Source organism: Macaca nemestrina, chromosome 6, assembly GCF_043159975.1.
Source record: "Macaca nemestrina isolate mMacNem1 chromosome 6, mMacNem.hap1, whole genome shotgun sequence".
NCBI lineage: Eukaryota > Metazoa > Chordata > Mammalia > Primates > Cercopithecidae > Macaca > Macaca nemestrina.
In genome coordinates this window covers 41,122,306-41,148,409 of record NC_092130.1, presented here as the reverse complement: position 1 = coordinate 41,148,409, position 26,104 = coordinate 41,122,306, and the positions used below count along the sequence as shown (strand labels likewise).

General features: G+C 38.4%; 1 protein-coding gene across 13 annotated transcripts in view; it reads left to right on the top strand.

The window, feature by feature from the left end:
- The window catches only part of LOC105467067 (matrin 3), a 39,299-nt gene that overhangs the window by 2,506 nt on the left and 10,689 nt on the right, over positions 1-26,104 (top strand). For 6 of the 13 annotated variants that reach the window (XM_071098338.1, XM_011716401.3, XM_011716396.2 and 3 more), the window contains exons 2-9: positions 13,645-14,735; positions 21,010-21,071; positions 22,050-22,091; positions 22,409-22,521; positions 23,379-23,431; positions 23,932-24,057; positions 24,937-25,062; positions 25,692-25,859. In XM_071098338.1, the coding sequence (XP_070954439.1) occupies positions 13,824-14,735; positions 21,010-21,071; positions 22,050-22,091; positions 22,409-22,521; positions 23,379-23,431; positions 23,932-24,057; positions 24,937-25,062; positions 25,692-25,859 (1,602 nt within the window). In that variant the 5' untranslated portion in view covers positions 13,645-13,823. The other 7 variants (XM_071098339.1, XM_011716403.3, XM_011716402.3 and 4 more) reach the window with 5 other exon arrangements.

Genomic DNA, 26,104 nt, shown 5'->3' with positions numbered 1-26,104 from the left:
GGGGCCTGCCGTTTGGGGAGGATGGTTAAGATAGCTAAGTCCTTGGGTAGCGCCGGTCCCAAATAGCCCGTTCGCCTTTTTTTCTCTGAAAATGTTCCCCAAAATGGAGGATTTCGCAGACTCCGAAGAGCCTGCTGTTTGAGCAGCGTTTCTTTCTTTTCCCGGTGTCACGGCCTTCACGCCACTCCTCGCCCATCGCCTCAGAGCGCCCCCTAAGACTCCCGGCCCAGACGCGCGCGCGCGCGCGGCTTTAGCTGGACATCAGAAACAATTCCTCCCCGCCCCCCATCGCGTAAAAATGGCCGAAAAATGAAACGTTAACGCTTGTTTTTCGTACTGCGTCGTGGAGCTAGCCGCCTGCAGTACGCTGCGAGGCGGGTGATTTGCGCTTGTTTAGTCAGTCGCCTCACATCCTTTTTTTTCTTTATCAAAATACTATTAGTTCTGGTTCCTGTAGAGAGGATCGTGTGGTGTGGGACCTTCCGGTTTCCAGACAAAGGGTTTTGGAGTACCGTGGTGTAGTCGCCGCATCATTCTTTGCATTTCGAGCTCTGTGCCATGTTCTGTGTTCTGCATTTACCGTGGATGAATATCCCCTAGGTGTTTATGCTGCTCTGTGGCCATGTTCTGTGTGGAATATTTCTATTGGATCAGTTGGAGTTTTTCAGCCAGACATTTCTAGAACGGTTATGGTGGTTCTGAAATGTCTAGTCTTTCGGGCGCGCTGAAATGATGTGAAGAATTGTTGATTTCGTAGGTAGTGGTCATGAGATTTTGTATTGATGCTGCGTTCTGTGTTTTAAACCTTGGCTTAAGGTTTCTGAGTAGTCGGTAAAACACATTTTTCTCCCAGGGAAATCTAAACAATTGACTATGCGGACAAAAATGTTTCAGGCTACTTTAAATTTTTTTAATGTTTAAGATTTCTCTTTAAAAAGATCTTTACTAATGGCTCAGTCATCTACGCAGTCTATCGACGTTTTTCACATTAGTATTGTTTTAAAAAGCAAGAAGGGCTTGAGACATTTTCGTTGAAAAAACGCTCTGGATGATGCCTTTTCCACTGAAATAGAATGTTTTCGCAAACTCGAAATTAAACAACATTAAAATACTACATGAAGATTCTTGTTGGTTATGTAAGGTTTGAAAAAGATCATTTAGCCAGATATGTGTGTTGAAATGCTTTAAATTTGTATTTCTTTCTTTGCACTTAACAGTATATACTTAGAACATTACTTTGTACTTTACCCAGAGAAGTTTCACTTTATCATTTTTATATATTTTTCAGCCGTGTACAGCTTTTGTTATCACATTTTGAACTAATTTGGAAGGATTTAACCACCCTTGATCTATGCATTTGTTTTAGTCTTTAAACATACTAATTTTCTTACTGATGCTTTTAGAGTTTGTAAACGCTAATATTGCAAGTCAGTTAATGGTTTTTACTGAGGAGTGCAATGATGATGTCATATTTTAGGAGCATCACGTAGTTCAAATCCTTAATTTTATAGAAGAGAAGGTTAAAGCCCGGATAGATTGCAATAGTAGCAGTGCTGCCAGTGTGGTCTGCAGAGGCCTTGGATCTTTTTTTTCTCTGAAACAGGATCGCTCTATTGCCCAGACTGGAGTGCAGTGGCCTGATCACTGGCTTACGGCAGCCTCGACCTCCCAGGCTCAAGTAATCCTCCCACTTAAGCCTCCTGGGTAGCTGAGATCACAGGCGCGCGCTCCCACACCAAGCTAATTTTTTGATCATCTGTAGAGACGTGTTCTCACTATGTGACCCAGGCTGGTGTCGAACTCTCGGAGCTCTTAGATCTTAATTCAGTCTCCTTCATAGTATAATAGGCTTAAAATGGAAAGACGGTGCTTACAGGAATTTATCCTAAGGGAGTAGTGTGTCAGATTTGCGTATATAAATTTAATACCAGTTTTGAGAATGTTTTTTAAAAATCTAAAGATTCAGGTTTTGGGAATCTGCTAATTCTATTGTGGAAATGGAAATCTATACAGCTACTTAAAACAGTATTTTAGGTGAAGAGTGTGATGGGAAAATAGTAATGGTATATAGTTTTAACTGGAAAGGAAAATGATGTAAAACTGCTAATGTCGTTCGATTGTTTTTTAAAGGACAATGTAAAACATGAAAATAGAGATATACCCCAAAATGTTTGCTCAGATGTTGGCATTACGGATGATTTCTGTTTCCTCCTGATGTTTTTCTGAATTTACCACGAGAAATAACATCTACTTTTGTAATGAGAGAAAAAAATGAAAAACATTTTGTAAATGCCGTAACTGCTTAAAATACTAGAATCCTCTGTATTTTTAAGGGAAATTGGCATAGACATAAACTAGCTGCTTCAAGTCTGAAGTGAAAAGTACTCAAAAGTGACAGAAAGCAGTGCTTGTTTTGTAACATTTTGGATAGTAGGTATAAGCAAACACAGGAATCTTATGCAAAAATGTTAAAATCATGATTATTGGAAGTATTACTAATTAGCTTACAATATGAATTGCCGCCAAAGAATTGAATAATAGATGTTATTAGAACATCTTTTAGTTAGGGATACTTGTTTTTATATACCTCCTTTAGTTAGAATTACAGTACAGTTATCCCACACTTCTGGCAACAGGTTCTAAAAGTGGATGATTGTAGCCGGTGGCCTGTAATCCCAGCACTTTAGGAGGCCAAGGCGGGCGGATCATCTGAGGTAAGGAGTTCTGAGACCAGCTTGCCCAACATGGCGAAACCCCATTGCTACTAAAAAGTACAAAAATTTGCTGGGCGTGGTGGCAGGCACCAAAATGTAATCCCAGCTACTTGGGAGGATGAGGGAGGAGAAATCACTTGAACCCGGGAGGGGGAGGTAGCAATTAACCGAGATGGCGCCACTGCATTCCAGCCTGGGCAACAGACTGGAATGTTTAATTTTTTATGTTCAATTTTAAATGTTTAATTTTTTCTCAAAAAAAATTAAAGTGGATGGTTGACTTAACATTTGGGATGGACAGTGCTAAGTTTGTTGGGATGAATTGGAAGGGTTATAGGTTGGGAGTGTAGTTCTGTAGTTTTTGCCATTTTCTGTTTATGTGATTGGTTACTATAAGGCACAGTGCTATTCAGGAAATAAAGTGCTGTAATTTATAATTATTAGCTATGTAGCAAACCTTTCTCATTGGATCATTAGGATTAAAGGCTCTGAAGTTCTTGATAAAAGTTTGTGTGGAAAAGGTTAATGGATAATTAAAAGTAAAACAGAAAACAAGCCTATGGGTTGAGTTTTAGCTATGTACCTTTGAAGGGGTTTTATATGTAATTTTAAAAATTGAGTGTAAGTTTTAGGTTTTAACTTAACACGTTTATATTATAAGCCTATTTGTAATACAGTAAAAGTTACATGATAAAGTGCTGTTATCTGACCTAACCTGAATGTAATTTATTACTGTGGCCCTTCCGTGTGGATGGAGTGCAGAGTGCCAATGATGTGATGCAGCTTTGGTATACTTTTCCAGTTGTACATTAAGCCCTGTTCTCTGTATAAATTAAAGCTCAAGGCTCTTTGGAAGTGGGAAAAAAAAACAAACGAAGTACTAATAAAAGCTTAGGTTTGAAAAAATTTTAAAACTATTCCAAAATTTAAAGTATGCTTGCTTACCCGCCCCCCCGCCCCCGCAAACCTTAAAAACATCTTATGTGACATTCTCTTTAATCTAGAATCTCACTAACGTGTGGTTGTTGATACCCTGTTCTCAGGCAAAAAACAGGTTAGTAGGAAAACAGGAGAGTGTGCCTGTGGGGCAGGTGAAGAGTAGTTCTCAACTATGCAGATGGATAAGAAAAGTAAAAGCAACAGAGTGCCTATGGTAAATGTCTTGGCCAGCGGTAAATGCAACAAGTATGGAAAGTAATCATTTAATTAATATTAGGGAACAGTATCATCTGCATTTAGTTCATGAAGATGCATAACTTTCAGATCTTTTAGGATGAAATGTTTGGTGTTTTTTCCTCCTTTGTGAGGATTGTTAGGATAGTAAGCATCCCCCTTTGGTATAGTAACACACAGGAACCTATACCATATGTGAAAATTAAAAGTCAATTATTTGAGCACCCAACTTAAGCAGTAGTTGGGGAAAGAACAGTGATGTCAAAGAAATACAAACATTTGGCTGGGCATGGTGGCTCACACCTGTAATCCCAGCACTTTGAGAGGCTGAGGTGGGCGGATCACTTCAGGCCAGGAGTTTGAGACCAACCTGGGCAACATGCTGAAACCCCGTTTCTACTAAAAATACAAAAATTAGCCGGGCGTGATGACGTGTGCTTGCTTGTAATTCCAGCTGCTCAAGAGGGCTGAAGCAGGAGAATTGCTTGAACCTGGTAGGCGGAAGTTGCAGTGAGCTGAGATCGTGCTACTGTGCTCCAGGCTGGTGACAGAACAAAACTGTCTCAGAAAGAAAAGCAATACAAACATTTGAATTCCAAATATTCTTTGTGTGTAGAAAAATTTAGTGGATAATTAAAACTAGAGCAGAGAGAAAAGCCTATGAGTTGAGAGATTTTTAGATATGTGACTGGAAAGATTGGAAAAGCATATCAGTTTTAATGTTTGTGTCTGTTTTTGTGTGGGCTGTGGTATTTTGGAAGAGCACCATGGAGGAGGAAGTTTTGCAGTTATGCACCAAGGGACACCAAGAAATATTAGCATTGTTCTTGGTAATGGCAAGAAATTGAAAACAACCTAAATGTTCATCATCTGCAGAATAGATAAGTACATATGCATGCATAATGATAACCTATATTGCAGTGAAAATGTAGGTTTAACTCACAATTGTGGATAAATCAGTTTTTAAAAGTAAGTCAACAGTAAATTTTAAGTCGATTTGCATACAGTTCAGAAATGCAAAATTAAGGGTACATACATTAAGTAGTCAAACTTAAAAACAAGGGGAGGGAGTCATTTGAAATTGCTATGTAGATTTATTTCCAAGGTCTTTTTAATATTCTGTTTCGTATTTGTATATACATTGGTTTGTGTAATATATTGAATGATTAAAAGGAGGTGCTAGGCCTTGAGAAAATTACTAGTATTACATGAAATGAGAGAGGGATGCATCCCAGCTATTAATTTTATTTACACAAGCATAGAGTAGTTTCTGTAAATGGAATAGCAAGCAGACGTTTCTGTAAGGTGTTTGGTTATGGTTGGGGAAAAGGTTTAAAGAAGTAGAATGGAACCAATATATGAAAGGCATTGAAAATTACATGTGAGGCAGGGCACAGTGATTCATGCCTGTAACTTCAGCACTTTGGGAGGCTGAGTCAGGAGGATCAGTTGAGCCCAGGAGTTCATGAACAGCTCAGGCAACATAGTGAGACCTTGTCTCTACTAAAAATGTAAAAAGTTAGTCGGGTATAGTGGTGCGTGCCTGTGGTCCCTGCTGAGACGGGAGGATCACTTGAGCCCGCAAGATTGAGTCTGCAGTGAGCCAAGATTGTGCTGCTGCGTTGGGCAACAGATTAAGACCCTGTCTTGAAGAAAAAAAAAAAAAAGGAAATCATAGTGTGGATTTCATGTGGTAAGTGGTAGGGAGTAGTAGGTTTTTGAGCCAGGAGAGTGTGAAATGAGTGATGGTTCAGGTTGTTTTTATTGAAAGATGATGAGGTGTGAGTTTTGATGCTAGGAGGCCAGCTAAAAAGCAGGGCTAAGATTATGGCAGAGAGAATAGAAAGGTAAGGTCTATGGCCATACCACCCTAGACGCACCTGATTTCATCTGCTCTTGGAAGTTAAACAGTGTTGGGCCTGGTTAGTGCTTGGATGGGAGATAGGTTGAAGGGTGATTTAAACACATGTTGGCAATAGAGAATGAAGAAGGAAGATGTTTAGTTTGTCCACTTTTACTAGAATTACTGCAGTATAGTGTATTGTTCTTTATCTTACCTGTTAAAAGTTACTACCAGTTGGCTCACACCTGTAATCCCAGCACTTTGGGAGGCGAAGGTGGGTGAATCACGAGGTCAGGAGTTCAAGACCAGTCTGGCCAACATGATGAAACCCTGTCTCTACTAAAAAATACAGAAAATTTGCCGGGTGTGGTGGTGTGTGCCTGTAATCCCAGCTACTCAGGAGGCTGAGGCAGGAGAATTGCGGGAACCCAGGAGGTGGAGGTTGCAGTGAGCTGAGATCGCACCATTGCACTCCAACCCCGGCAACTTGCGTGAGGCTCCTCTCAAAAAAAAAAAAAAAAAAAAGTTACTGCCAGTGAGTGAGACGCGATCTCGGCTCACTGCACACTCCACCTCCCGGATTCACGCCATTCTCCTGCCTCAGTCTCCCGAGTAGCTGGGACTACAGGTGCGCACCACCATGCCCGGCTAATTTTTTGTATTTTTAGTAGAGGTGGGGTTTCATTGTGTTAGCCAGGATGGTCTCAATCTCCTGGCCTCATAATCTGCCCTCCTTGGCCTCCCAAAGTGCTGGGATTACAGGTGTGAGCCACTGCGCCCGGCCGTTACTACCAGTCTTTAAATCTGTTATTGAAAGCTAATACGTGGTTACTAGTGTGACATTAAAGTTGACACATGAGACTATGGTGCAGATAAAAAGTTTATAAGCTCTTTATTCATGTGTCTTTGGATCTCAGTCCTTTTACCTCTAAAAGTTTTTCTCATCTAGAAATAAAGAAAAATAGATTTTACCTTCCTAGTTTTATGAGGATCAGATTACACCAAATGAGATGATTACTATGGTGCTGTGTGCCAGACACTATTTTAGATGTTTTATGTAGACTGATTTATTTTATTTATTTATTTATTTTTTTGAGACGGACTCTCGGCCGCCCAGGCTGGAGTGCAGTGGCCGGATCTCAGCTCACTGCAAGCTCCGCCTCCCGGGTTTACACCATTCTCCTGCCTTAGCCTCCTGAGTAGCTGGGACTACAGGCGCCCACCACCTCGCCCGGCTATTTTTTTGTATTTTTTAGTGGAGATGGGGTTTCACCATGTCAGCCAGGATGGTCTCGATCTCCTGACCTCGTGATCCGCCCGTCTCGGCCTCCCAAAGTGCTGGGATACAGGCTTGAGCCACCGCTCCCGGCCGACTAATTTATTAAGTCTTCTTTTTGAGACAGTCTCGCTCTGTCACCCAGGCTGGAGTGCAGTGGTGCATTCTTGGCTCACTGCAGCCTCTGCCTCTGGGGGTTCAAGTGATTCTTCTGCCTCAGCCTCCCCAGTAGCTGGGATTACAGGCACATGCCACCACGCCTGGCTAATTTTTGGTGGGTTTTTTGTTGTTGTTTTGAGACAGTTTTGCTCTTGTTGCCCAGGCTGGAGTGCATTGGCACGATCTCAGCTCACTGCAGCCTCCGCCTTCTGGGTTCAAGTGATTCTCCTGCCTCAGCCTCCCGAGTAGCTGGGATTACAGGCACCTGCCACCACACCGGCTCATTTTTGTATTTTTAGTAGAGACAGCGTTTCCCCACGTTGGGCAGGCTGGTCTCGAGCTTGAGGCCTTAAGTGATTATCCCACCTCAGCTTCCCAAAGTGCTAGGATTACAGCCATGAGCCACTGTGCCTGGCCTAATTTATCAAGTCTTTACAGCCTTATGAAGTAGGTATTATTTTTATTTCCCCCCACCCTTTTTGGTGCAAGGTCACACAGCTGTTTGTAATAGAACCAGGATTCACGCGAAGGCTTTTGGGCCCCCAAGATTTAGTATGTATGAAATAAAAGTTGTACAAATGTTGATGGAAGTCAAGAGAGTAGGGGTCTTAGGGATACAGAATGGAGCCTTTTTTTTTTTTTTTTTTTTTTGAGACAGAGTCTCACTCTGTCACCCACGCTGGAGTGCAGTGGCACAATCTTGGCTCACTGCATCCTCCACCTCCCGGGTTCAAGTGATTCTCCTGCCTCAGCCTCCCAAGTAGCTGGGACTACAGGCATGTGCCACCACACCTGGCTAATTTTTGTATTTTTTTAGCAGAGATGGGGTTTTGTCATATTGACCAGGCTGGTCTCGAGCTCCTGACCTCAAGTGATCCTCTTGCCTCAGTCTCCCAAAGGGCTGGGACTACAGGTATGAGCCCCCACACCCAGCCCAGAATGGAGCCTTGAAAGAAATCACTGATTTTGCTTAAGCAGAGAAGAAAGTAGAGAGCCAAGTTTCTGTCGAGATCAAATAGACAGTGAACATCATCAGGTAAACGGGGTAACTTTCTATCTTGTAAGACGGGTTTACTCCATCAATTGTGTGTAGTTTCAATCTGAAACTATTTCTTGCTTGATTGAAGGTCACTGGGAAAAAAATTTAAACCTGGGAAGACAATATTATTTCAGGTCTGAGTGGGAGTTTCTTAAACTGGTTAACAAGTAGTGTTCTATCTTCTCAGCAGCTGATGCCACTCTGCAATACTCACTATTTAGCCTAAGGATCAGGAAGTGGACTAGAAGTTGACTTCACATCTGTTAGATGGATTAAGAGCAATGGTCTTAAAGCACTTTTGAAAATACTTAGGCTTGTTTTTCAGCCTTCCTGGCACTACACTCTTATCATATGATGACACATGCTACTTTACCACACCCGGCTAATTTTTGTATTTTTAGTAGAGACGAGGTTTCACCATGTTGGCCAGGCTGGTCGCAACCTCCTGACCTCAGGTAATCTGCCCACCTTGGCCTCCCAAAGTGCTGGATTACAGATGTGAACCACTGCGCCTGGCCTATTTTAAAAACTTAAGGCACTCAAGGTACATGCCATACTGAGATGAGATTGTGACACTCGAAAACATAAGATTTGAAAGTGGCTGAAACTCTAGGAAAAAAACGGAGTAGTTCCTCAGCACACTTCAAAAAACAAACCCTTAAATGAAATCATTGTTACAGAATATATTAGGAAATATTGTATACACCAACATTAAAATGAAAACTTCTGGTACCTTTAAAATGGAAACTATGGTAAGTTCTTTATAAAACCATTATAAAATTTAATAAATGAAGAAAAATATAAAGAGTAACTGAAACCTGTTCTTGAATTGAAAAATAAGTTGGATGCTTGGTTTGAAAGTCATGACCACAGGAATCAATATTTTTGTGTGATTTATGACAAAAATCAAGCAGTTGCCTTTCCAAATGATGCTGCTTTGAAATTACTGATAGTCAACTATGTCTGCCATCTGCCAGTGACATGGGTTAAGACATTTTTACTAAATTGGTATTGTTGGTTGCTGTCTAAAACATATTTGGTATATTTTCACATGAATAAGCTAATAAATGATCAAGGTGATTGGCCTTGATAGAACATTTGGAAAATCTGAACATTTTTTGCAGTTCAGAAGAGGAAAATACAAGAAACTGGTTTTCTAGCTGTTGCTTGTAAGTCTCAATGTGAAGTTAAAGGATTAAAATAATGTCATGAAGGCATTTTTTTCTCTGCGTATCTCTATTTTTATGGTTAAACCATAAATCTTTTATAGTTTTATGGGTAAACCATCTCAAATTAGTTGTGTATGGTTTTTTTTTTTTTTTTAATTCTGACTACAAAGACTGAAAAGAGAAAAATTTATTTTTTTTGTTTGTTTTGATTTTTGAGACAGATTCTTGCTCTGTGGCCCAGGCTGGAGTATAATGCCACGATCTCAGCTCACTGCAACTTCTGCCTCCCAGGTTCAAGCGATTCTCTGGCTTCTGTGCGCACCACCATGCCCAGCTAATTTTTATATTTTTAGTAGAGACGGAGTTTCACCACGTTGGCCAGGATGGTCTCAATCTCTTGACCTCATGATCTGCCCGCCTTGGCCTCCCAAAGTGCAGGGATTACAGGCGTGAGCCACCGTGCCCTGCCAGAGAAAAATTATTTAAATGACTGATTATCTCACATAGTTGAGAGCATAGCTGAAGATCCATGTAGAGTAGTAGATACCTCTTAGCATTTTGGGAGGCCAAGGCAGGAAGATCGCTTGAGCCCAGGAGTTCGAGACCAGCCTGGCCAACATGGTGAAAACCCCTGTCTACCAAAGCTGTGAAAATTAACCAAGCATGGTGGCGTGTGTCTGTAGTCCCAGCTGGTTGGGCTGAGGTGGAAGGATGGTTTGAGCCTGGGAGGCAGAGGTTACAGTGAGCCTGGGCAATGGAGGAGTCAGACACTGTCTTAAAAAAAAAAAAAAAAAAAAAAGCTAAAAGTCTTTTCATTTTTTTCTAATACCTTCTAAGAAACTAAAGTTGGCTTGTGCTTATTTTAGTAATTATGCTAAATAACCCTCTGAAAGAATGACTAAGGACTTACAGGTAATCTTTAAGGAAATTTAGATCTGGGACAGCTGTTTGCTTCTGTTCTCCATGAATTTTCAGGGTATGTGAAAATTTTCAGAAATATTTTAGTACTCTATTTCTTTTAATTGGAGAAGAAAAAGCCAATAACAAAAATCAGATTCTCATGGAATGGGAGGTAGAATATTAACTGAAACGTTTCCTAACCATACATAGGGATGATATTCAGATTTGTTTAGATGTTGAATGTGAAGCTGACATTTTTAAACAGCTTAAAATTGTATCATAAAATAGTTTTAAGTTACAGTTTGTTTTGAGTTGTCTATAAAAATGAATTTTTAAGCTCATTTGTTCAGAATTTGGTTATCGGGCTGGGCATGGTGGCTCACGCCTATAATCCCAGCACTTTGGAAGGGCGAAGCAGGGGGATCATGTGAGGTCAAGACCAGCCTGACCAACGTGGAGAAACCGTGTCTCTACTAAAAACACAAAATTAGCTGGGCGTGGTGGCGTGTCTGTAATTTCAGCTACTTGGGAGACTGAGGCAGGAGAATCACTTGAACCCAGGAGGCAGAGGTTGCAGTGAGCTGAGATTGTGCCATTGCATTCCAGCCTGGGCATCAAGAGTGAAACTCCATCTCAAAAAAAAAAAAAAAAAAATTTGATTATCAAGATTGTAGTAAATGGCATTTGTGAAGTGAAGTTGTGGGTAATGTTGATAGTTTTTAGAGGTGTGCAGGTGCTTTCTTTTTTGGAAGTGAAAGGTTCTGCATTGATGGGCATTTACACTATTACATAGAGATTTAAAATAGGTAAATTGGATTTTGATAATAAATGTTCTCCCAAAGCTACTATATTCAAAATTGTTTTAACTTCTAGTGCAGTTTCCTATAAAAAGGCAATTTTATAATTACAGGAAAAAACGTAGTAAAAGAAGCTAATCTTTTGTAAATCTTAGTAAATGTCTCAATATTGTGCTGCCTTTACTAATAGGCAGTGGGTCCCATGTGAATGAACCTTTAAAAGTGGCTTGTACATCTTATGTTCAGCATTGACATGATAGAGGAACTGTTTTCATAAATGCTTTTTCAACAATGCTGCCACATCTGGTTTCTCCCAACTTTGTTCTAATAAAACCATTTTTAAGAATTTGGTTTATTTGTGGTTTAATCCAAAATCTAACTTAAGTTGCTTTTCACTAATTTTACCCTAATATCCTTGATAGAGTTGCATTTTAAGTTGAAACTGAGTATCTTAAAAATACTGAGGTGGTTGTTAATGGAATTACACGTTGTCATGGGATTTACATTGTTTGTCTTGACTCTTTTCTGAGTTTTTCTGACATCCATTTTCTGTTTGTCTTCAGGTTATCCTTTACCTTTGCATCTCTTAACTTTTCCTTTTGTAGATCCACTGTTTTCCTATGAGCTACCAAAAAATGTAATTGAGAGCTCTGTAATCTAACAATCACATTTCCTTAAAATATGACCATTTTAAAAATTTTAAACATAATTGTAATACCATTATATAATTTCTCTTAGGGAAAAAATAGTTCAAAAGACTGACTTTCAGGAATACAAAGCTTTGGCTACAACATGAAAGTCAAAGCTGCAATTAATAACCCTGATACTTAAACATTTTTATTTTGAAAAACCCTCTAAAGGTTTTGATTTTTAAAATATGTGTGAAAATTTAGAGGGTCCACCACCATTTACATAGCATCTCAGCCACCATTCTGTGTGGCATTTATAAGACATATCAAAGAAACTTTCATCCAAAGAAGTCCACTTACTCTCGTCTTTATTAATCTTAAAGCTTAAGTAGTTTACATAGTGGATCTTGTCTAGAACTATTGATAGTTTCTTTGGTGTATTTTCTCAAATTCATCTTTCTTGGTGTGCAAAAACATCTTCCTGTAACTCCAGCCACCTCTTACAGCATTTCTGTGTCTTTTAAAACTTGATTATATCTATTTTTAAAAATCTAGTCTAAATCTTTCTTGCTGCAACTTTTTTATACTTCCTCTGCACTGTATTTGTCCATTTGTATCCTTGCTTTAATCTATCATTGGCGAAATTGGTCCTGTAATAGACTTGTAACTACTGGATATTGTCTGGTTTTACTGTTAAAGTTTAACATATTAAGCTACCAGTGCTGAGTGTATTGGTGATCAAAAAATAGAAAATTTAAACAATGCCTCATAGAATTCTGTACGAAACAACTTCAGATTTACCTCTGTATGTAGTTGTGATTATAAAATTGTTTCACTGAAGACGTTATGTATATCTTTTAACTAATGTTTTATGACAATCATGATATAAATTATTTGGAAATTCTTATGTGACAGTTTCTGAGGTACAATAATGATTTAAGAAAGAAAACAGTTTCATCTAGAAACACGTCTTGGGGAATCATAATCAGAACATAAATTTACCAGGTGATTTGGGCTATTCTTGTGAAAAGTTTACAGGAAACTGTGTAACCAAGATCTCATTTTCATTTTTCCTGTTTTGTGCTGTAGATATGCTGTAGCCCTGAGCATTAAATGAGTACTGATGGATGCTAATTGGGGAGTTCCCTTCTTTTAATCACCTGTATTTTCTGTACCTAGGTTTTTTCTTGGGAGGGCTCCTATTCCTGTACTGACCAGAGTTAGTTCTCCTTACTTTAAAAGATTAGATATGAAGAAAGCACTGCCTGATGTAGGATGGTCAGTAAGAAGGCAATTAGTTATATAACTTAAATTTGGGCAGCAATCCTTAAAACTATAGGAAATGACTTATTTTTCTTATTCACATCTATCTTCACCTCAAATTGATTTTGCTGTATAAAGGTCTCAGCTATTATGTTTGGTCTTATATCTTATATTAGGTACTTGAAACCTAAGCTTCATTTACTTATGATTTTACTTGGTTCTTTCTGATAGTGATAATAGGTCTCATTTTCCAAAGCACAATACAACTGATTCATCTTTGACTTGCTGACCTTGATTTTTTTTGTTTTTAGTCTTCTCCTGGAACTTAAGCATCATACTATAGGGTGTATTTTTATTCTTCTAAAAGAAGAAACCCATCTATATTTTTACCAAAATTTTGATGTACTCAGACATCTAACCTTTCAATTTACATGTTTTTAAACTCAGTATGAAAGTCCCTTTAATAGTTAAGCTTTAGCGTGAAATACTACTTTTTAAATATCTATATGCAGGCTCTGCATACATCAGGAATCTGTTTAAGATATGTAATAAATTCCTTGTAAGTTTGAGATCTTAAATGTTTTTTTTTTTTTAAATCAACATGATGCATAAGTTTTTTTTTCTTAAAAAAACGGCATCTGCTTAAAGGGATTTATGACTAAAATTGCTTATTTTTCTACAGAGTTGTCTGCTGGTTCTCAGCTTGAAGAAGATTCTGCAGTCCTTATTGATCCTTTTTCTTGGCGTTACCATTTTTTGAAGCAAAGTTAACCTAGCTTTCTAGTTTGAGCTTTCTTTTTGGCCGTCTTTAAAAAAAAATTTTTTTTTTAATCTATAAAATAGACAAGAGCTAGTTCTACAATGTCCAAGTCATTCCAGCAGTCATCTCTCAGTAGGGACTCACAGGGTCATGGGCGTGACCTGTCTGCGGCAGGAATAGGCCTTCTTGCTGCTGCTACCCAGTCTTTAAGTATGCCAGCATCTCTTGGAAGGATGAACCAGGGTACTGCACGCCTTGCTAGTTTAATGAATCTTGGAATGAGTTCTTCATTGAATCAACAAGGAGCTCATAGTGCACTGTCTTCTGCTAGTACTTCTTCCCATAATTTGCAGTCTATATTTAACATTGGAAGTAGAGGTCCACTCCCTTTATCTTCTCAACACCGTGGAGATGCAGACCAGGCCAGTAACATTTTGGCCAGCTTTGGTCTGTCTGCTAGAGACTTAGATGAACTGAGTCGTTATCCAGAGGACAAGATTACTCCTGAGAATTTGCCCCAAATCCTTCTACAGCTTAAAAGGAGGAGAACTGAAGAAGGCCCTACCTTGAGTTATGGTAGAGATGGCAGATCTGCTACACGGGAGCCACCATACAGAGTACCTAGGGATGATTGGGAAGAAAAAAGGCACTTTAGAAGAGATAGTTTTGATGATCGTGGTCCTAGTCTCAACCCAGTGCTTGATTATGACCATGGAAGTCGTTCTCAAGAATCTGGTTATTATGACAGAATGGATTATGAAGATGACAGATTAAGAGATGGAGAAAGGTGTAGGGATGATTCTTTTTTTGGTGAGACCTCGCATAACTATCATAAATTTGACAGTGAGTATGAGAGAATGGGACGTGGTCCTGGCCCCTTACAAGAGAGATCTCTCTTTGAGAAAAAGAGAGGCGCTCCTCCAAGTAGCAATATTGAAGACTTCCATGGACTCTTACCGAAGGGTTATCCCCATCTGTGCTCTATATGTGATTTGCCAGTTCATTCTAATAAGGTGAGTTAACGCAACAGATGCTTCTAATTTCTTTTACATTGTAGTGCCTATTTACCTATATCTTTGACTCTAATTCTGTAGTCTGATGACATTGAGTTGATCAAGCATTTTTAAACTTTTGAGAACACTTACTTTATTTGGAAGGTAATTGTTTTTGAGCATTTTAAACCAGGGCTTTACATTAATGTATTCTGCCTAGATTACTTCTGGCCACAAAGCTGTCATCCACTGAGATTATCTTGTTGGTTTTTGGCATCAATATGTTCTTCTTAATCATATATTTAAGCAGGTATTTTTGTCTGCTTTGTTGAATTAAGTATTTTTTTTGCAGTCAATGTGCTCTGCCATTCAGGATGCTAGATTTCAGCTCTCCATCTGTCTTGATTGCTGATTTGTATGTAGTAAAGATGTATTCTTGAACAATTCTCTTTTTTTCCTTATCTGTGGCTACAGGGAAAGAGTTAATGTAGAGCCCTGGTGTTTGTTTCAGTATGTTTCATATTTTAGATTAGTTCATTCTTCCTTTTTTAATTTCCCTTTAACACAAACTTTCATACTATGACTGAAATTTTTCATCATTTTTTTTCTCCTTTTCCACAACTTTCTTAAACATACTTCAGAACTCACTTTTTATTATCCCATATTACATCTATCCCTTTAGAGACTTGGACAAATCAACTACTACAGTATCCTGCTCTGTGTTCCTCATAAACAAATTCTTTTTCTGAGTTAGGCTTAGACTTCTGATATAGTCATTTGAAAAGAAAATCTAATTCTCCTTTGCTTTAATTATCACATCTACCAAAATGGGAACTTTTTCAAAATGCCCTTTTAAATATGTTGTCCTTTCTCTTTCAACTTTTTCAGTGTTACTCATTCTGACTTTTTTCCCCCCAATATATGGTGCAGTTGACTTAAAGTCATCGTTATAGCACCCCACTAGCTTGATCTATAATCTGTGACCATCCATTTTTCCTGATGTGCTCTACTTAACTGGAACAAGTTGCTGCCATGAAATTGATTTGATGGTTACTGTTACAGGGTTTTTCTTTACAGTAACATCTGGAAGGGTCATTTTCTTTTCATAGCTAATCCTTTGATAAGCATTTTTTAGTAAGTGAGTATGGATTTTTTTTAGTAGACTAAATCATACCATTGTTTTTAATATTCTGTTAAAGAGTATTACCAGTCACTCCCTTTCCTTATGTTTGGATCTCAGTATTTTTGTCGTTTAATCTTTAATCTGTACCAAAGTAAATTAACATAAATACTAAATTTAGGTTTATTTAAACATTTAAGAAGATGTATTTTCATTAAGAAATACAACCCCAAACTCACAAAAGCCAGCAAATTTTAATTGGTATATGTTTTGGGTGTTACCTTTTCCTAAATTTGTTGGCTCTACTAAATATATCATGGAATTCATTTTAGTTTTTGATCAGCACTAAACTTTAAATTTTAGGTCCCGTGTGAATTGATAGAACGAAAAGGTCCATTAAACATTGGTGACTCCAATTTTTTCTACGTTATTTCTTGCCTGTTTATAAGGAAGTAATAGCAGAAATGGCAATGTGACCAGTATTCTCAGAAAGGATCTCTAAATTCTGAGGAAAATAGATAGTTACAGTGTCTCAAATGAGAGTGATGTTAAGGGACTTAAAAAATCTTTGCTACTGGAGTCATTAAGCTGTTGGGACATCATAAAGGAACACAACGGAACCATGAGAGGACTTAGAGAAAAGTTTCTGTTTTTATGTATGATTATGCTTTTTTTCTCCAAATTTTGCTACCTTCTAGTTCCTGAAGAAGGCTAATAACTTAAATGGATCTAAATTAACAAAAGAGCAGTTTTTACATATTTTGATGAAACTATGGATTCAAGAGTAAGATACCCTACCCTAGTGCAAGAGGTACTTTTCGCCTGTAAAAATGCTTAGGTCCTAGCCAGTTTTGGTATTCTGTCAATATACTGAGTACATTTGAGAAGTATTTTAGAGGCCTTTTGTTTAATTCTGTGGTTTAAATGTGTAAATTGGACCAACTTTAAGAAGTTTAAACACATGGATTATCTGAATTTCTAGTTTTCTAGTTGCCTTACTATGTTTTTTACGTATATGCATTCTGTTGAAAAAATATTTAAATATTCACTTTAGCAGTGGACCCTCTATAACCTCTATAGAAATGACCTTAGAGAAAATTTCTGTGATGGAAGTAGATAATGAAAAATTTTTAAACATTTAATCCTGCTCTCTGGTATTGCTGCATAACTTGGAAAATCTGTTCTTTTTACTTATTGGTATTGTTAAATAGTTTACATGATCAAAAGTTCTTACTGTGAAGTAAAAAACTTAAGTAGAAAATAATTTAATTTGTCATGGAGTGTCATTATTTTTAGGTGACTTAAAGTGATGGTGTTGCTTTTATTTCTTTCTAGGTCATTTTAGATCATCAAATTGCTTTTCTTTTTCTTTGTCTTTCTTTCTTTTTTTGAGATGGAGTTTTGCTCTTGTTGCCCAGGCTGGAATGGATGCAGTGGCGCAGTCTCGGCTCAGCTCACTGTAACCTCCACCTCCTGGGTTCAAGCGATTCTCCTGCCTCAGCCTTCTGAGTAGCTGGGATTACAAGCATGTGCCACCACGCCCGGCTAATTTTGTATTTTTAGAGACAGTGTTTCTCCACGTTGGTCAGGCTGGTCTCGTACTCCCGACCTCAGGTGATTCACCACCTTGACCTCCCAAAGTGTTGGGATTACAGGCGTGAGCCATCGCACCTAGCCATCAGATTGCTTTTCTGTGCAATCTCAAGCTTCTCAGCTTCCTTTCACTTAAAGAAAATTATCCACTATGGCACTTTGGCTGTCTTGTCACTTGAGTTTATATTAAGTTAACTCTTTTTTCTGCCATTCTGTAAGTGCTTCCCAAATTCTTTTTTTCTGTCTATAGTTTAAGGTATCTCAAATACATCAAGGTGAATGTAGTTTTCCTACAGAAATGTGTGACTTTAAAAGGTGTGTAAATCCTTTATTAATCTGATTTTGCAGGAGTTACCTCAGTGTAGAGTCCAGGAATATAGATTTTTATAAAACTCTTTCACTTAGTCCTCACCGTAAACCAACCAGTAATAGATTGGTAGTACACATTAGTCATGGGTGAGTTTGGGAGGTACATGACTGATTTTTTGATTTTGGCCTGCCTTCTATCACTTTGAAAGAGCAGACACACTTTTCCTGTAAGTTTGAACCTTTAAAGAACATGGAGGATTGTATATAATTTCTGTTCAGCTATGTATCCTTTCTAGCTCCTATGAAATAGAAGCATGGCTAGTAGGATAACATTTATTCCTCTCCCAGAACTTAAGAATATTTTAAGTAAAATCTGAATATTTTTAGTTCAGAGAATTCTAAGTCATTAATGGGTATTTGTTTAATTAATCCTTTTTTTTTTTTTTTTTTTGGGAGGAGTCTCGCTCTGCGTCCCAGGCTGGGGTACAGTGGCGCGATCTTGGCTCACTGCAGCCTCCGCCTTTCGGATTCAAGCAGTTCTCCTGCCTTAGCCTCCCAGGTAGCTGGGATTACAGGCGTACATCACCATGCCCAGCTAATTTTTTTTTGTATTTTTAGTAGAGATGGGTTTCACCATGTTAGCTAGGCTGGCCTCCAACTCTTGACCTCAGGTGATCCGCCTGCCTTGGCCTCCCAAAGTGCTGGGATTATAGGTATGAGCCACCATGCCCAGCCAAGGCTTCTAAATTTTGTGAACTTACCTGTGGTTCCTCTGGCTTACAGCCATTTTTATTTTATTTTATTTTGTTTTGTTTTATATTTTTGAGACAGAGTCTCTCACTTTGTAGCCCACGCTGGAGTGCACTTACGTGATCATAGCTCATTACACTCTCCACCACCCAGGCTCAAGTGAGGCACGTACCACCACACCTGCCGGTTTTTTTGATAAGAGACCTGGTTTCACTATGATGTCCAGACTGGTCTCAAACTCCTGGGCTCAAGTGATCTGCCTGCTTTGGCCTCCCAGAGTGCTGGGATTATATGCGTGAGCCACTGCACCTGGCCCTTACAGCCATTTTAAAAATGGTCTCCAACTAGAAGTCAGTGGTCCATTACTTTCCAGTTGAAACTTTAGATAACCCAAATAGCTGATGATTGTAGAGCCAACTGGAGAGATCTTGAGTTCCTTAACTATTAGCCATTATTTTAAAAAGAGACCTGGAAGTAGTTTATAGCTTTCAGCATTTTAAGAAAGGTACCATTCTATTTGGATGAGTTCCATTTTAGTTCACAGGATTCTATTTATTTATTTATTTATTTTGAGATGGAGTTTCTTGCTGTCACCCATACTGGAGTGCAATGGCATGATCTCGGCTCACTGCAACCTCCGCCTCCCAGGTTCAAGCTATTCCTCTGTCTTAGCCTCCCAAGTAGCTGGAATTACAGGCACCCACCACCACTCCCGGCTAATTTTTGTATTTTTAATAAAGATAGGGTTTCACCATGTTGGCCAGACTGGTCTCGAACTCCTGACCTCAGTTGGTCCTCCCACCTCGGCCTCCCAAAGTGCTGGGACTACAGGCCTGAGCCACTGCACCCGGCCTTTCACAGGATTTTAGATAATTTTTCTAGAGCAGAGGAATGTACCTAAACTGTTGTCATGTAAATATAAACCCTTTTTTTTTTTTTTTTTAAAGGATCCCATTTATAAAATACCAATCCGCAACTTTTTGAAAGCATGTATCTTGTAATTTGGTACCTTACTTTAATTTAGTTCAGCTCTCAGTGAGCTACCCCCCTTTAAAAACACATCGCCTGACCATGTTTTATATTCCAAATATAATTGTATTGGGTAGTGTGGGTGTTACAGAAATTACAATTTGTGGGAGTTTGTGAAACATCCATAAGAGTTGTAAAGCAGGAATTGTAAAACAAGACTGCTTTATAATCAGTTCGGTTTTTTTGTTTTGTTTTGTTTTGTTTTAAGCACATTCCATGTGCCTCGCAAGGGTCTGATAAGCAGTTTACCTTTTCACAACAACCCTATGAGACTATTGTCCCAGTGAATTTAAATAACAGGGACCAAAGATTCACATCTTTGTAATTTGGGAATGGAACCTAGGCAGTCTAGGCAGAGCCCAGTTTTCCTGACTCCTCATTCTTACATTGCCTAAAAAGTTAACTCATTTATATCTGCATTTTTTTCTAAAGAAATTATTTGAAATAAGAGTTACTTCTTCAATTTAAAATAAACCACGAAAGAGTGAATAGTGATAGAATGTCATGTTTCCCTCCCTAAATTTGTTGAGGCATTCCTTAAATTTGCTTCTTTATTTTGGGGAAATATAAAGAAAGCTTAATATTTTGATAAATGGGATTCATTTTCTAGAAAAGCCATTCCTGTTGAATCATGTTAGCATTTTATGGTAATGCTAATCATGGTGCATTTTTCATTCACTGTGTATTTAATAGGTAGTAAACCTGGAACATCCTCAAAAGCTGGATGTGATTAAAGTTTTTGGTTTGTTTTGTTTTTGGCGGAGTCTTTGTCACCCAGGCTGGAGCGTGGTGGCCCAATCTCAGCTCACTGGAATCTCCGCCTTCTGGGTTCAAGAGATTCTGCTGCCTCAGCCTTCCAAGATGCTGGGACTACAGGCGTACACCACCATGCCCGGCTAAAGTTTGTATTTTTTGTAGAGATGGGGTTTCGCCATGTTGGCTAGGCTGGTTTCAAACTCCTGGTCTCAAGTGATCCACCCACCTCAGCCTCCCAAAGTGTTGGGATTATAGGCATGAGCCACCGAGCTTGGCCTAAAAGATTCTATTTTAACTAATTGTTCAAATTTATAGTATATAGTTTCTAGAAAAGTAGATAGAAACATGGATGTTTTATCATTCAGAGTACTCTAAAGTAGCATACAATGAATACTTCAGTTTGGTCCACAGTAAAAGTTAATAAGCCTTGCTAATCTCAAGGTTAGTTACTACTCTTGATCTTTATTAACTCTGTATCTTTTCCCTGTCAAATCTTTTAAGTATGTTGACAAGTTAATCCAGTTTTTCCAAGAATGTGCATAGCGTATTTGAGGGCAGGATCAAGCCTCAAGGATTCAGAGAAATGGTTTTAAATTAAATCATTGTGATTTAGTGAATGGGCAGGTGTTTGTACAGCCTATAATACTGCATAGACATTAATGTCCTAGAGTTTGAATGGTTCAGATGAAAATATTTTAGCTTTATTTTTGTTAATTCTACTAATTTACTTTGCTGCAGGAGTGGAGTCAACATATCAATGGAGCAAGTCACAGTCGTCGATGCCAGCTTCTTCTTGAAATGTAGGAGTTTGAAATACCTTTAAAACGTCCTTATCGTGAATCAGAATCAGCCATTATTGGTTTTTGGGAGTTTATCATTTACTTGTAATATTCACAATGTTAATATCACATAGTGGTACTGTATGGGCAATACTATTTACAAGTAAAATGTTTAGATCTGGAAATTTCATATTGAATATTAGATGCAGTAATAATGATATTTTGTTATTTAATATTTCTAGGATACATACACATTGGTCATTACAGAAATTAATGATTTTTACTAGGTGTAGTGAAAGATAGTATTTGATATATAGAGTGGATTCACAGTAACATTTTTAATAATACGTGCTTTAAAAATGCAAAAGATACAGAAAAGAGGGTAGGTTATTAAAAGATTCTAATTCTTTGTTCAGGAAAATCCTTGGTGGTGTTTTTTTTGTTTGGTGTTTTTTTTTTTTTTTTTTTTTTGCTTTTGAGATCTTTGGTTTTTGAGTTCAGGCTGCTACCATGAAATGGAATTCCTAAAGAAAACTCCCTGCTTAGGCAGCACACAGTGCCCATTGTTCACTGGAGTTGGAATTTTCACATATGCCTAACTCTGTTGGGGCTATTCTTTCTAATGTCACAACTCAACTGTGCTCTTGGTATTAATATTGGAGAAGGAAAATCTGTGCTCTGTTCTTGTTTCTATGTAACCCACATTTCTAATTCTTTGTGCAGCACTTCCTCCTTACAATTTAACAAATAGAGGAAAAACTTAAATTTCAACATTATCTACATTTGCAAGCAATATAAAACAAGTTTATTCTCGTGGATTATTTTGAAGTTCTGAGTTTTTTATTTTGAAGTATCTATAGGAAATGCTTTAAAACTATGTTTCTAACACTTAGACTCTCAGATAACTTTACTAATAAATCTCTATTTTAGAGGCCAAACAAGGTTGTTTTGTGAAAAGGACAGTTTTATTTTAAAGTTAATTTTCTGGTCTTTTTAAAGCTACCCAGAATGGAATCCTGACAATGATACAGGACACACAATGTAAGTTAAATTTTTTAAGCTACCATTTGTAAAGGAGATCAATGTAAGGAATTCAGGTTTAACTTTCAACATTTCATAAAGTATTTTCAGAATTTCTTTACTGAAAATGAGACTCGGTTAACAATTTTTAGAATATATATTATGTAGTAATTTGTACTTTTTTATTGTTAATGTAGACTTTGATCTAGTTACTTCACAGATACCCTGAAAGATTGAAGTGGTTGTGGTCATATGTTGGTGTGCTTTAGCATTAAATCTTAATTCTTTCCAATGGACCTCTTTATTATGATTTATATTTTATGTCTTCACTTTACTAGGGGTGATCCATTCATGTTGCAGCAGTCTACAAATCCAGCACCAGGAATTCTGGGACCGCCACCTCCCTCGTTTCATCTTGGGGGACCAGCAGTTGGACCAAGAGGAAATCTGGGTAATTATATAAAATTCATGTTAATTTTCCTTACAGAGCCCTTACTGAAAATGTTTATTTTTTTGAGACAAGGTTTCGCTCTTATTGCCCAGGCTGGAGCGCAGTGGCGCAATATTGGCTCACTGTAACCTCCGCCTCCTGGGTGCAAGCATTTCTCCTGCCTCAGCCTCCCGAGTAGCTGGGATTACAGGTGCTCGCCACCATGCCCAGCTAATTTTCGTATTTTTAATAGAGATGTGGTTTAACCACGTTGACCAGACTAATCTTGAACTCTTGGCCTCAGGCGATCTACCCACCTGGGCCTCCAAAGTGCTAGGATTACAGGTGTGAGCAGCTGTGCCAGGCTGCAAATTTTGCTTCTTTATTTGAGACAGTCTCACTCTCTCTCCCAGGCTGGAGTGTAATGGTGCGATCTCCGCTCACTGCAACCTCTGTCTCCCTGGTTCAAGCGATTCTCATGCTTCAGCCTCTCCTGAGTAACTGGGATTACAAACGTGTGCCATCACACCCGGCTAATTTTTGTATTTTTGGTAGAGGCAAGGGTTTCGCCATGTTGCCCAGGCTGATCTCAAACTCCTGGCATCAAATGATCCATTCTCCTCAACCTCCCAAAGTGCTGGGATTACAGGTGTGAATCACCACACCTGGTCCCTTTCTAAAAATTAAAGGCAATGATTATAGGTGAAAGAAGGCTCATTTAAATATTACTCAGAAATAACATTGCATGAAAAGTGATGGTAATCACATATTTGTAAGAGCTTTTCATTTGTGTTTGGAAGATGTGCATTTTTCAGTAAAATTGCTTTTTTAAGCAAGTATATTGATTACAAGACTAAAAACTTTCTCTTTCCATAAAGGTGCTGGAAATGGAAACCTGCAAGGACCTAGACACATGCAAAAAGGCAGAGTGGTCAGTAATGAATGAAGCTTTTGCTTTTACTGTATTTACGATTTTGGGGAATATGATTTGTCCTAAATCCTTACTAGTTGAATATGTATCATGGTCCTTATGGGATGATTGCTATAATTTGAAAACCATCAGGTTTTTATATGGCTTTGATAATAATTAAAACTTTAAATTTTATATCCCCATAGTCCAGTGAGCTCACCTTGATTCAGCATCTTGGAACCTTTGCTGTCCAGTTATGTGTACAATATTTAATTTAAAAATCATTGCAGAGACTATGTTTTGACACTTTGAAGTAGTTTAACCATTTGGCTATGGTCAGAAAGAGCTTATCCAGTGATGTTTGATGTGTAGTTTTAAAATTCTCTAGAATGTTATGAGTTGTTGTTTTACTTACACTCCCCTGGTTAATTATAGATTATAAAAAGTCCTAATGCGTAATTGGTTTCATATTGCTTTAAAGAGACTTGCTTGCTTGTTTTTTTTTTTCCCCTAATGGACAGGAAACTAGCAGAGTTGTTCACATCATGGATTTTCAACGAGGGAAAAACTTGAGATACCAGCTATTACAGCTGGTAGAACCATTTGGAGTCATTTCAAATCATCTGATTCTAAATAAAATTAATGAGGTATGAATTAAAATAATGGTATTATTCATTTATTCATGCCACTAATATATTTTCTATAAGAATTAAATGATTTTGTATTAGAAAAATAAAACTCAAGGTAGTCTTAAGTTTATCAAATGCGGAATGTCGTAGAGGAAAAGACCAGTAGTGATAAATGTCAATAATAATAGAATGCTCATGGATTATTAGTAACTATAAGTTATGATCCTTAGGTAGTAATTGTCATTGTACTACTATAAAAGCTGTAAAAGGAAAATTCTGTGGAAAGCCATTTCAGATCTATACCAAAATGATGGTTTCAAGTCATTATTTTTAGTCCAATAGGCATAGTAAATAATAAAGTAATGCAGTAGAATGAACTAATCTGAGGTGGTCCTTATAATAAAATAGCAAATTGGCAACATTGTTTTGTGGGGTTTTTTTGTTTCCTTGTTTTGGGAGACGGAGTATTGCTCTGTCACCCAGGCTGGAGTGCAGTGGCGCAATCTCGGCTCACTGCAACCTCTGCCTCCTGGGTTCTAGTGATTCTCCTACCTCATCCTCCCAAGTAGCTGGGACTACAAGTGTGCGCCCTCACACCCAGCTGATTTTGTATTTTTAGTAGAGACAGTTTTACCATCTTGTTGGCCAGGATGGTCTCAATTTCTTGACCTCGTAATCTGCCTGCCTCGGCCTCCCAAAGTGATTACGGGCGTGAGCTACTGGGCCTGGCCTGTTTTTTGTTTTGGTTTTTTAGTTCTTGAAAGTGTTTTCTACTTAGTGATTAAATATATCTGGAAAGATTTGGGGCATTGTTATTTTTTAGGAAGAAATATCTGTAGTTCAGTGTGAGAAGGCTGATTGGAAAAAACAGAGAAATAACTTTTTGTACAATTTCAGGCATTTATTGAAATGGCAACCACAGAGGATGCTCAAGCTGCAGTGGATTATTACACAACCACACCAGCGTTAGTATTTGGCAAGCCAGTGAGAGTTCATTTATCCCAGAAGTATAAAAGAATAAAGGTAATGTTTATTTTTGCAAGCTGTATATCTGTTTAACAAATCATTTTAATATTTATTAACTTTGGTTCTTTAAAATTACTGCTAAGGCTGGGTGTGGTGGCTCACGCCTATAATCCCAGCACCTTGGGAGGCCAAGGTGAGAAGGATTATGTGAGGCCCAGGAGTTCAAGGCAAGCCTGGGCAACATAGTAAGACCTCGTCTCTATAAAAATAAAATAATTGGGCCAGGCGCGGTGGCTCAAGCCTGTAATCCCAGCACTTTGGGAGGCCGAGACGGGCGGATCACGAGGTCAGGAGATCGAGACCATCCTGGCTAACACGGTGAAACCCCGTCTCTACTAAAAAATACAAAAAACTAGCCGGGCAAGGTGGCGGGCGCCTGTAGTCCCGGCTACTCGGGAGGCTGAGGCAGGAGAATGGCGTAAAAACCCGGGAGGCAGAGCTTGCAGTGAGCTGAGATCCGGCCACTGCACTCCAGCCTGGGCGACACAGCGAGACTCCGTCTCAAAAAAAATAAAATAAAATAAAATAAAATAATAAATAAAATAATTGGTAAAGACTAGGATGTTTTTAACTGTTAACTAATAATTATTGCATGTTTTTCCTTTTGTTACTGTTGTTTGTTAAAGAAACCTGAAGGAAAGCCAGATCAGAAGTTTGATCAAAAACAAGAGCTTGGACGTGTGATACATCTCAGCAATTTGCCCCATTCTGGCTATTCTGATAGTGCTGTTCTCAAGCTTGCTGAGCCTTATGGGAAAATAAAGAACTACATATTGATGAGGATGAAAAGTCAGGTAATACACATAAGGAAGTTTTAGAGAAGATAATTTATTAAAATCCTTTAAGATTTTTCAATATGTGACCGGGCGTGGTTCCTCACGCCTGTAATCCCAGCACTTTGGGAGGCCAAGGTGGATGAATCACCTGATGTCAGGAGTTTGAGACCAACCTGGCCAGCTTAGTGAAATTCTGTTTCTACTAAAAATACAAAAATTATCTGGGCGTGGTGGCGCGTGCCTGTAATCCCAGCTGCTGGGGA